This window comes from Chelonia mydas, chromosome 9 (genome assembly GCF_015237465.2).
Source record: "Chelonia mydas isolate rCheMyd1 chromosome 9, rCheMyd1.pri.v2, whole genome shotgun sequence".
Lineage (NCBI taxonomy): Eukaryota > Metazoa > Chordata > Testudines > Cheloniidae > Chelonia > Chelonia mydas.
In genome coordinates, this window is record NC_057855.1 from 36,887,682 (window position 1) to 36,900,163 (window position 12,482).

Genomic DNA, 12,482 nt, shown 5'->3' on the forward strand with positions numbered 1-12,482 from the left:
ATCCCCTCATCAACTTTGTACCCTCAACCCCACATCTACCTGTCTACTGTTCTGCACAATGTCATGGCAATAAATTAATATTAATTAACATTAATAATTAATAACAATGTCATGGCAATAAATTAATATTCCAGCCAAGGTCAGCTGGCTGGAACTACATAAGCAAGGTTGGAAGGATTAGGTTTTTAATTGGCAAATGTTGGTACAAATTGATTTCACCATATATGAACAAGCCAACAAAAAACTATTTTTACTTACCATAAGAGAAGTTTACAAACAGGCAAAGTAAGAAAAATACTGCTTGAGAACTTTATTTATTTTGTATATTTTGACAATATATTTTAACTGTTATAAAGTTTAACTTTTAAAATTAATGTCTACTGACAGTAATTACTGTCTAACCCATCCTGTTGTCTGAATCCACCCCATAATTTCCCACAACTGTGAAAAATTGAAGCAATAAAATTTACAAAATGCTTAACTGTCAAAATTATAAAAATTAAAAAATTAGTTCTGCCAAGATTATGTATTAGGTGCAAGAGGACTCACTGTCCTGTCAAATTTCCCCAACCCAAAACAGAAATAAAAACCAAAAATCTGAGTCACATTTGCACATTGTATAGCTCATTATTTAGCTCAGATTTTGTAAGAATTTTCTGTGGGAAAGCTCAGTGAAAGTCCAATTTGAGTAAGAAATTATAGAGTTGCAAGGAACTTCTGAGTCATCATCACCAATCCCCTGGCACAGCCAAATGGGGTGTAGGCTATGATTTTCAAATACTAGCCTACCCTTGCTTTGAATGCACCTGATCCCACAAGGCTCAGAGTGACTTTAATTGATGTTAATGGGAATTGAGAGCATTCAGGGCCTCTTAGGAGGTGCTTAGTACCATGCAGGAACATGCTCCCAGAGTGCATGTGAATAAGTTACCTCCTTTGGAAAACCTGTTATGCTACTTGCTTGATCTTGGGTTTCCCAACTCAATTACATTTATATTTCCACAAACCAGTTTAAAACATTAATCATGACTTCAATGATAGTTCCGTGCACAAAGAACGTGTAGGAGCAGGCATAGGGCTTCTGGATAATTTTTACAAAAAAGGGCCCAATCTTGTGAGTTGATATCAGCGAGGATTTGGCACCTCATCTCCCTTTTCAACAACAGATTTAACAACAGAGAGATTCAGCGAGGCCTCACATTCAAAAAAATAATAATGAGATCTTAGTAAACATGACAACATTTAGTAACATGCTGAAATATAAATAATTAAAACTAAAATACACGGCAGCATAACTGAATAAAAATGCAATATCCTTGATTTTTCTTAAAGTTGCGCTTGTTTGCTAATTTGGAAAGTTTATCAGAAATGGGCTGCTGGGTCATTAACGTAAATGATCAAGGTTCTGCTGCTACTGATAAAAAAGAGAAAAATGAGTTGTCTATCCTTTTCTAAGGGAGTCCACTGATTTTATTTTCATTAAAGTGTTTTTTTGTTTTGTTTTCTTTTTGAAATCAAACCTTGTGAAGGTTACTTTGATCTTAATTTAAGTCAATTCCATACATTATATTATTAAAACTAGTGTCAACTGCTATAATTAATTCTTGTTTAAACAAATAGCGTAAAATGTTTTTGCAATAAAATGCATTTTTAAATGAAGCAGCATAGTTATTTGGACTTCCAGCTAGCTACAAGACAGGAAGAGAACTAGTTTGCCTTGCCATATATTCCCAAAGAAAGAGAGGGGATTATTTCTGTGCAAGACAGACGGACTTTGACTTCTTATGTGGGAGAGACATTGCTGTTACGGTCTCCTCTATACAGAGTTATTGCTTTTATAAAGGACCCATAATAGCATATCATTTTTATGGATAAATGATAAACCACAACTGGAGGACCGCATTTTTGCTGATGACATTGTTCTGCTTAGTTCTACATGTCACTTAATGGAAAAAGAGACTCAGTTTTTGGCAGGTACAACAAAACAAATTGGTCTGTTCATCAACAAGGGGAAGATAAAATATAAGGCTATCAGTGTTGCAAAAGTAACCATTAGAGTAGATAAAGAAATATTACAAGTCATTTTACCCATATAAGGAGTGGTACGTGCAATGATGGTGACACCATGTTAGATGTCAAACGACAATATCAAAAGCAGCAAAATGAAAAGATTTGGAAAAGTAGCATTATTGACATTGACATTACATAAAAATATACATTTTTAACACCTGCATCATGTCTGTCCTCCTCTATGGAGCAAGGTCATGGAAATCTATAACAAAAATTGATAAGATCAATTAATTCCAAAATAAATGCCTGCGGAAGATCTTCAAAGTCCATTGGAAAGAGTTTCTTGCAACATCAGAAATTCTAAGTAGAACAAACCAATCTACAGCATCAAATACCGTATGGTCAGACAATGCCAATGGACATATTTAGGACATGCTTTAAGGATGCCCCAACATAACTTCCATAGCAAGTGATAATATGGGCCACAGGCACCGGCTTCTCCAGGCCCCAGGGTGCTCAACTCCCTGCCCTGCTCCAGGACCCGCCCTCACCCAACTCCTTCTCCCAAGCCTATGCCCCCACCCCCACCCCCTAGCACGGTCCATCCCTCCTCCTCCCTCCCCTGCCCCCCCAGCCCCTCCTGCACACCACAGAACTGATCATGGCGGGCGGGAGGCACTGGAGGGAGGGGGAGGAGTTGATTGGTGGAGCTGCTGGTGGACGGGAGGCGCTGGAGGGGAGGGGGAGGGAAGCTGGCTGCCAGTGGGTGCTAAGCACCCACTAATTTTTTTCTGTGGGTGCTCCAGCCCTGGAGCATCCACGGAGTCGGCACCTATGATATGGGCATCACCTGGAAAGAGGAAAAAGAGGGCAACCTAGAAAAACATTATGTAGAACAATAGAGAAGGAAGCCAAATCCATCAACATGACACTCAGAAGCCTGAAAAGACCAGCATAATACCAAAATAAATGGTGGAAACTGGTGGACACTCTATGCACCCGAGGGTGTGGGAGAATAAAGAAAAGAATGAACACCAACATGGGTGAAACACCTTGAAATCTGAAAATAAAAAACACCTCTTAGAAAACAATTATAAGGAGTGTCACAGATATCTCCATGATAGCATAATCCATTCTTTACAAAACAATGCTGAAGACAGTTTTTGTAATAGTTGCGGGTGACATCAGGCACTCTTAGATCTTTAGGACAGAATGGAAATGCTTTAGTCACTTATCTGATATAACTGAATAGTGTTTAAAAGGGTGGTTACATGTTAGGCTTTTTATTCAATTTGTATATATTCTTATACACACTAAATGTAGCAGAACATAAATGTAGAATAAAACAGTAGGTTAATTAATTGATATATGCACTAAAAATGAAGTTTAAGGAAAAGTGGAAGAGAAATAAAAACAAAGCAACAAACCAGGAATTACCAGGTAACAAAACAAGGGTGACAGGATCCTCAGATGAAACCTGGGACTGTGGGACCACTCTACCCCATTTACTCACTATTCTCACAATGCCTTATTGGTGGCAAACAGCAAACCCCTCCAGATGCTGTCATCACTCAGCACAACAGCATGTGGAGCCCCACACCCAGCTAGATTGCATGAATGCTCCCAGAGCCACGCATGAATCACACAGAGAAAGGCGCCAGCCACATCCCCCCAGGTCCCAGCCTTGCACCCTAAGAATATACCATCTCGAGCAAAACAAGTTTATTAATTGGTTTGCCACTTCATCAATGGAAAGTGGACATGCACCAACCTTTGATAAATCTGCTCAGGTCACAAACACTTCAGGCAAACTCACTGGTAAAGATAAACAGTAAAACAAGTTTATTCATTACAAAAGATATAATCGCTTAAAATCTAAGTGGCAGGCAAAAAGTCAGAATTCGTTACCAAAGAAAACAAAATCAGCACACAATCTAAATCCTAAACCTGTAAGACACTAGGCAGTATTTAGATCAAGCAGTTCTCTCACTCCACTGGATGTTACATTTCATAAGGCACAGGTTTCACCCTTGAAACCTGGGCCAGTCTCCTCTGCTGGTGTCTTCAGTCTTCTGAGCAATCTTGTCGCTTGCAGCGTAGGTGCGGGGAGGAGAAAAGGCCAAGCATGGGGCCACACTGTGTTCGGTTTTATACCCTTGTTCCATATGCTTGGAGAACGTAAGTCCAGGCCTGTCTGGTGGGCGCTGCTGAGTCACCAGGCAAGGTAGAGCAATTCCCCTGGCGTCATCTTGTGCAAATGAGTGATTTCATTGTATCTTCCTTGCTGGACAATGGCTGTTGATGGTTGTTCGACACCTGCCAGGGCGTTGGTTAGCTCCCTTGTTCTAATCTCTGGGGATCGAATATCTGGGCAATTCCACACAGCATATTTTAGTGACAACCATACAACACAATCTCATAACTTCCTATGTACCAATGATATACATATTTAGATAGAACAATGGCTTTCTGCAGATCATAACCTTTCCCCTGATACCTCACATGGCATGCTTTATATGAAATATCACAATTATATATAAATGATAAATATGGGGGTTACAGGGCACTCCCCCAAGGTACAGAGTGTCACAAAGGGGCAGTATGCACAAGAAAATACTAATATGAAATATATGAAAATTCAATTTTTGTCTTCGTACTGCCTGTCTGATAAAACAACTAGACTCACTTCTTCTATACTTGTAATAATGACAACTTTTATTACCTGTGTTGAGTCCTAGTCTAACCTGTAGTAACTAGTCCTCACATGTCTCACTAATCTTCTTTCTTGGATTTATTATGCTCATTTCAATGGTCATTCAGATCAATGGAAAGTTTCACAGACTGGCAATTAAAATACCAATATCCAGGAGAATATACCCTCTTAAGGGTTCTCTGCAGGACTCATGAACACTAGGGGTCTCCTGCTCTTATTTACACCTGTATTACATCAGCATAGCTTTGACTTCAATACAATTACTCTTGATTTACACCAGTTTAACTTAGAAGAGCATCAGACCTATTGATTTCACTGGAGTTATTCTCAATTTATACTAGTGTGAGAGGAGAGAGTCAGCTCTCACAACTGCACTCCTTCCAGAAAGAAGTCTCTCGGTTCCTGGGGCCTGATTTTCTGTTGCCCCGCTCTTTGTGCGCTCATTTACACCACTGCAGAGTGCAAAATGGGCATAAACACTATCTAATCAGTTCAGTAACATTTTATGTTCCGTTTGCTACAGAATGTGCAGGGGTAATGGAGAAGCAGCTTTAGCTCTCCAAATGCAAATCTGACACAAAACCTGCAAAGCTTCAAGCAAACAACCTTCCTCAAGTGCATCTTCTGTTTTCCACTATTTCTCACTTTAAATGTCCAGCTAAAGATCCTGGAAACTGCACTTTGCTGTTACCTCAACAATTCCCCTTTATCACTACTTAGAAAGTCCCAGGGTTGCAAGCTAGCACTATAGCTATAACACCCATCATTATAAGCTGTCTGCTGAAAAGCAGGTGTTTGTTAGTTAAACAGCTAAATTTCACACTGATTTTGGGGTTATATTTGTCCAAGGCACAGCTTACATGCCTGGAAACTCAGCCTTTTGACTCTGACTGGGTGAGCCCCACTTTGAAACAACCCGGTACAAGCCTTTAGTCCCCCCACAAAAAAGAAATCACTAGCGCCCAGCACAGTCACAGGGAGCTTTAAGCAGGTGCAGGGACTGCAAGACGGGCCCACAAGCGGCACAATCACGGCTGCCCGGTGCCATTCCCAGGGGGGCTGCGGTGCTCTGTCTGTGCCGCAGCCCCCCGCACCGGGGCGCTGACCAGCCCGGGGGGAACGCCCCCCACGCCACCATTTGGGGTGGAAGTGTCACGTTTCGACCTACCCAAAGGCGCACCGCTCAGCACAGGGCCCTGGCTGGGAGCCGCTGAGTAAGGAGCACGGGACGGCCAGGGAGAGGGCCAAGCCCTGCACGGAGGGGGGTAGCCCCTAACCCAGCCCGACGCGCTGTCTGTTCACCGTCCGGAGCCGGCTCAGCCAAACCGACCCGCTGACGTATCGTCCTGCGCGTGCAGCTGTCCTGGCTCTGCCTGATCACACCAGTCACATCCTTCCTTTCGTTCCGCTCGCACGCCGCGGGTGCCGCACGGGGAGCGCGTGTGCCAGCCGGCCACCGGGGCGGCGTGAGATGGGGAGAGCAGCCGCGCTGGTACAGGAGCAGAAGGAGACTCGGAAAATCAGGCGATGCTGTTGGACAGTCCCAAGGCCTGGTTAGTGTGGCGGAGTCGGGGGCCTTCCTGCGGGCGGCGCATGCGCAGTGCGGCTGTAGTGCAGGTGTGTGACATGCCGACGGTCAGTGTGAAGCGGGAGCTGCTCTTCCAGGCGCTGGGCAGGCGCTATAGTGAGTGCGGGCGGCGAGCCGCGGTGCCGGAGCGGGGGCTGGGCAGGAGCGGGTGGGGCTTGGCGGGCGAGGGGGGCTCTCTGTTGCTCTGGCCTGTCACCAGCTCTCAGGTCACTGCCACCGGGGCACTTAGTTGCCCTCCCGCCTCTTCCAGCTTCTGTTTCTGGGGGCTGCTCCCCACCGACTGCTAGCTCCGGTGCCTGTGTCTGCCTTTGCTCGGGGCTCTCCCAGTTAGCAGCACGATGCTGCCTATCCGATCTGAGTGTCCTGGCTGTAATAGCGGCCAGCCGTGAAACTGGCAAGACTCTGGGCCGCTTTCATTGGGGGAAAGGAGCCGTCTATGCCGTGTGGCGTTGGCTGTATGTAGGCTTAGACGTCACTGCAATAACTTACACTTAATTCCCAGGTGGCGGTGTGTTTGCACAGCCATAAGGGCTCAAAACGCTTTTAATTAAAGCTTGGTTTCTTCAGAAGTTCCTAGCATTTGCTTGGGGAAGCTTCTTGCTTACCGTGGCTTGGTGGATTTTTCAGGTTCTGTGTGCGCATACATGTTATTTGAGTCTCGCTTACTGATAAAATATAGGTATACACTTAAAATTACAATCTAATTTTAAAACAGCGTATTGGGGAAAGCAGTTTTTAATTTGCTTGGCTTCTGAACCCTGAGTTCTGGATTCTGTTTTTCATTGTAATAGTTCATGGATTCAGAAATACATTTTTAAAAAATTAGGGAAGATAGGTAGGCCTGATAGGTAAGATAGTTTAGGCAAATTACCTTTTCCCGCAGCCCTTCCTTTTTCCTAATTTCTCTGGCAGACTGGACCTCCCCATAAGTCATAAGGTGAGTTATGCATCTAATTTATACCCAGCTGACTGAGAAGGTAATGGTTGATAGTGCACTGCTTCTCATAGGCTTGTCTGTTCTTTTGCTGATGTGATGTGTTCCTGTTCTGTTATACTGTGTGGAGACTAATCTGAAAAAAAGCTAATGGTACAACAAATTGTATTCAATACTAACTCTGGTATATTGTGATCTAAATCTTTTGCTATGAATTTCACAAATCAATAGCTACAATATGTATAGCAGATATTGTTACTAAAATAAAAGTAAAGATAAAATTCTCAATGACTTCCTCTCCTTCCCCTTGCAAATAGTATTTAGTATTCTATTCAGGGAAAGTTGTCTTCAGAAGTCTGAGATCTGTTTTTTGGAAACCAGAATTAACCAGAGTATTTTTCTTTCTTCTTAGCTGATGAAGAATTTGATGAACTTTGCTTTGAGTTTGGTCTGGAGCTTGATGAAATTGTAAGTAATATGTTGTCATTTGTCACATTTACATTTGTCTTTAGCCATTTGGCTGTGCGGGATTGATTGCAGTTCTGTTTTGATAGAGGGAACCAGTCTGTTGTGTCTTTGGCAGTTTAGCTGCCCTCCACCAGTAAAAGCGCCTTCTTCCTGAACATCATAAGTAGCGTATATGACCCACAGACACTACTGTTCTGCTGTAGTGGCCAAGAACTTCCAACGTTGGCATCCCAGTTAGAGACTCTGTGTTGCAAATACTTTACAAACTGTACTTTGGCTTTATTTTTTTTATGCAAGGTTGTACAACTTCCACATAAACTTAGTGTTTTGACTATTTTATTATAGTGACTTAAAAGTAGTGGTTGAGGTCTTGATCCTGCATCAGAATTTTCTAGCACTGGCACCCACATTTTTGCAGAGTTCTGCTGAATCTAATACTGTGTTGATGTTTTTTTAATTTCTGGTTTAGTCTGAAGTGATTAAGTTGATCTTCTGATCAGATCATTTATATGTATTCAAAGGCTCTTTTCCTGTATGCTCTATTTCAGAATAGACTTCAGACATTACTGACGGGATACTGATTTACAGCCAAAATGGAAGAAATAATTAGGTCCAGTTCTGTACTGGGATCTACTAGTCTAGCCACTTATGCCTGGGCTAGTCTTTGTTTCCAATAATTCAGTTCCAATAATAAACAAATATTCCTTTGGGTTATTGTATTAAGACTTCTGAATCTGAGAGGTACTTTCGATTAGTACAGTTTCTGATGCTTTAAGCACCCTTTTCACGTATAAACCCACATTATGCCCTTTAAACCACACTTGTTAATGAATGTTATTTATTTTTTTAATTTAAAATTATGCTATTTTCTAAGCACCTTCAATGCTCATTTACTCCATTATTCATGACTCAGTTTTCATTTAATTGTAGACGTCTGAGAAGGACATAATAAGCAAAGAACAAGGTGATGGAAAGGCGGAGGGTGCATCAGATATCATTCTCTATAAAATCGATGTTCCTGCTAACCGATATGATCTTCTTTGTCTGGAAGGATTGGTCCGAGGGCTTCAGGTCTTTAAAGAAAGGTACTGTAGCACTGTGAGATTTTTTTTATACTTCAGTATTTGATTAGACTAATCATACATTACTTATTAATGTTAAGCAGCTGATTAATAAAAGTGCTATTTGCTTGGCCTGTGAGGGATCTCTGATCTATAACTTCACTGTAATTGCCAAAATGTTTTCTACGCTCCAGAAATCTTGTCCAGAGAGGCTCACAGCAATACTCTTTCACAGAGTAGAAGGCAGCTGTGTGTGATATGCATAGTCTGAGAATGACCATGATGATTCCTTCTCCTAATTTCCTAAAGGAGGTCTTTAGGGTTGTTGTTGTTGTTGTTATTATTATTTATTATTATTGATTGTTGATATTGTTATTGAAATAATATACAATGTTATCAAAATTTTCTCTTTTTTCAATTCACAATTTCTCTGAAATTTTCTGTGTAAGTAATTACCATTAACATTAATGATTGATCTGGTTAGACAACCTGGGATCGATCCTGCAAGGTGCTAAGTGCCCTCACCTCTGCTTGAAGGTAGTAGAAGTTGAGGGTACCCAGGATCGAATCCCCTGTGACAGAACCAGTTTTCTCCAGGTGTGTTCTTGTTTTCTTTAAATCTAAGGGGTTTTTTAGGAATCTTTGACAGCAGTGGAATTGTCTTTTTGAGCGTATGTGTTTCATAGTACACTGTACTTAAGTTAGTAATATCCTGGTAGGAAACTTTTACATATACGTTAACAGTTTTTACAGAATTTTAAATGCTAATAAAAATTGATAACATTTTGACCATAAAGTGCATTGACACTGTTCTAATGTTTCCTCCTGGTGCTCTTTTTGGAAGAATGTTTCACCCTCAGTTGTAAACTTTATTTCCATTTTTGTTTCAGGATAAAGGCCCCTAGATACAAAAGGATTATGCCAGTGAATGTTGACGTTCAAAGGCTGATTATTACTGAAGAGGTGAAATTATTTGCTGAACCTTTGTCCATATCTTGAAAGCTTCATCACCAGCAAACATACTCTGTAATAACTGAGTTTGTTTTAAATTTTAGTCAAACTAAGGCTACAACTTATTTCCTATGCAATAGAAGTTTAAATGTTTTCTCCATTCAGTAATGTACATTGTAACTAGTGGTCTTCATTGTAGCTCATATGGGAATACTGAACAAATTACTTTGTAAAGGATAACCATGTAATTCCAGGAAAATTCATACCTGTGCATCTCCAATGGTTTTCTGAAACCATATTCTCTGTAGAGAAAATCCTGTTTCCTTTACCAAACTAAAAGTAAACTATTTCCTTTGGGGATATGGGTACTCTTTGTGCATTTTCCATTTTTATAAGAAAGTGTTAAGCACGTCAAAAAGTTCAAGACACACATTGTTTTCAATGTGAGAATTAAATTTTATAAATTCTGCATATATGAAATTTTTTATCGTTTGTAACTGTACTGCTCTTATAAATTGTAGACTGCTCAAGTTCGTCCTCATGCTGTAGCTGCAGTCCTTCGTAACATAACTTTTTCCAAGGATCGCTATGATAGTTTCATTGACTTGCAAGAAAAACTACATCAGAACATCTGCAGGTTAGTTTTTAAATCCAGTGAGAATAAAGCATATGATACATCACCATTTATATTGACTTAATATTTTTTATTGTGAAATATTTAATTTTATTCTTGAGGTGGACTTGAGGTTCACTTTTCCAAAGAGATGTTATGTTTACACTCATGCTTAGACAAATATTTTTCAGCAATGCTCTTTGACATTCTTTATTTGTCTTGCTTGATGCTGGCAATTCTCAATGCTTTTTTCCATAAGGGGGTGACGTCTGCTACATAAGTTGTGGAAGAAGCCTCTTGGGTAAACTCTCTGCCACAGTCCCATTAGATTTTGCATTTGACTGTTGTGCGTGTTGTTACAAAGCCAATGTACCATGCATACTGCAGTCAGAATGCTACTAGGTGTAAGTGCTTCCACACTTGTAAAAATTGCTATTCTGCTTCAACAATTAGCTATGTGCATGTTTGAGACTGTAGTGCCTCAGAGGACATTACCTTAAATGAACTCCAAATACCTATAGAAAAGTCATTTGTTGTTTCGCCTTGTTTCCTTTGTAGGAAAAGAGCATTAGTAGCAATTGGTACCCATGACCTGGACACCATCTCTGGTCCATTTACTTATACAGCTAGACCTCCTTCAGAAATTAGGTTCAAGCCCCTGAATCAGTCCAAGGAGTATACTGCTTCTGAAATTATGGATCTATATAGGGTAGGTGTCCTTTCCAAACTCTTCACATGCAGTGCTGAAATCTCAATTTCTAGAGGGATTGCAAGACTTGGGATTGGCACCTCTGCAGATCTTGCCAATAGTGGTGGTAATTTTATGTTGTGGCCACCTCTTCGCTAGGAACTGGAACTAGATCACAAGTTCACTTTATGCAGAGCACCAAACAGACACATGAAAAGGTAACTTTTGTTTACTGCTGATGTGAGATCACAGTCTAATGTACAAATGTGAAATGGTAGACAAGCTAAAAGGCTCCATACCCAGTTATCTCAGTCCTGGAGATGGTTGTATGAAATATGACAAATATTTTATTTGAAGGATTATAACTGGTGTATTCAGCTGTCTTTTTTTTAATTCCGCCTCAAAATGCTCCTTTTGTTTTCATGGGACAAAATAGAGGTCCACCAGTTGTCACAAAAATACCTTAAAATTCCTATGTGTGCTCACTGAAACATATTATAGTGAACAAAGTATCAGCCTCATATGTTGGTGGAACTGGTTTTAAATTTTGTTGCTATAGAAATTGTAATAAAAATACAGTGAGGTGGTTTGTTTGTTTTTTTTAATTCAATGCGATGAATTCTTATCACTAATAGAACATATCTGGATTTTACCTTTTTAAAAAAAACAACAACAAAAAAACCCCCTATGCATCTTTTTACTGTTGTGATGTCTAAGACAGTGTGATTGACTGAAATAATTTAGCCTTTCTCCATTTGAATCCTTACAGTTGTTTTGAATTGAGCAACTTCTGTTTCTCTCATATTTATTTGACATTACTCACCTAATTTCTGCAACTAGCTCTTGGGGTGAAATCCGGCCCCATTGACATCAATGGGAGTTTTGCAACTGAGTCTAATGGAGCGAGCATTTCACCGTTGGTGTTAGAATTGTTCATGAGCATTTGGTTGTATTTGATATTCAAAATTGTGCTGTGCTGTTCAGTTTTTATTACCCATGTAAGTCACATGGTATTGTTTTTTGGATAAACATAACTCTTGGAATCAGGCTTCTGATGCAGATAGTCACATTTATCAACACAAAGATTGCTTTCCATGAACATTTTGCCTTAATGCTCAAGGTTCTGGAACATCCCATGAATATTCTAGGAATGAGCTTACTGACAGGAAACTGAACACATGAAGGGTGAACTGAAGCAAGTGCAGTTTTTTTATTTGATCATGTATTTGCGGAAGATGTTGAAATATTCGCCTGGCTGTAGCAGGACAGGGTGGCTGTTTAAAGTGCTCAAGCTTAACAAGATGCCATTCTTGGCTCCCCTCCGCAATGAAAAGAACCCCATGTGTGGGTCGATAATTAGTGGGAAGAAGTCGTATCAAGTCTGTTTTAAATAGTAACTTTTCTAATATGGAAGTGTTCATAGTGTTGTCATTTCTATAAAGCACCATGGGACACA

The 12,482-nt window shown here is 40.4% G+C and overlaps 1 protein-coding gene and 1 long non-coding RNA gene across 4 annotated transcripts in view; one reads left to right on the plus strand and one right to left on the minus strand.

The window, feature by feature from the left end:
- Positions 1-295: 295 nt before the first annotated feature.
- LOC114019130 lies at positions 296-6,023 on the minus strand. Its single transcript, XR_006283528.1, has 2 exons — positions 5,892-6,023; positions 296-2,272 (listed from the first exon to the last, which is right to left on the minus strand). It is a non-coding gene; the product is annotated as an uncharacterized LOC114019130 (long non-coding RNA).
- Positions 6,024-6,067: 44 nt separating this feature from the next.
- Positions 6,068-12,482, plus strand: part of FARSB (phenylalanyl-tRNA synthetase subunit beta) — a 53,045-nt gene continuing 46,630 nt past the window's right edge. Inside the window, exons 1-6 of one of the 3 annotated variants that reach the window (XM_007058185.4) lie at positions 6,068-6,407; positions 7,658-7,713; positions 8,644-8,798; positions 9,665-9,737; positions 10,247-10,362; positions 10,897-11,047. In XM_007058185.4, the coding sequence (XP_007058247.4) occupies positions 6,251-6,407; positions 7,658-7,713; positions 8,644-8,798; positions 9,665-9,737; positions 10,247-10,362; positions 10,897-11,047 (708 nt within the window). In that variant the 5' untranslated portion in view covers positions 6,068-6,250. The remainder of the gene's footprint in view (positions 6,408-7,657; positions 7,714-8,643; positions 8,799-9,664; positions 9,738-10,246; positions 10,363-10,896; positions 11,048-12,482) is intronic. The other 2 variants (XM_043521636.1, XR_005226776.2) reach the window with 2 other exon arrangements.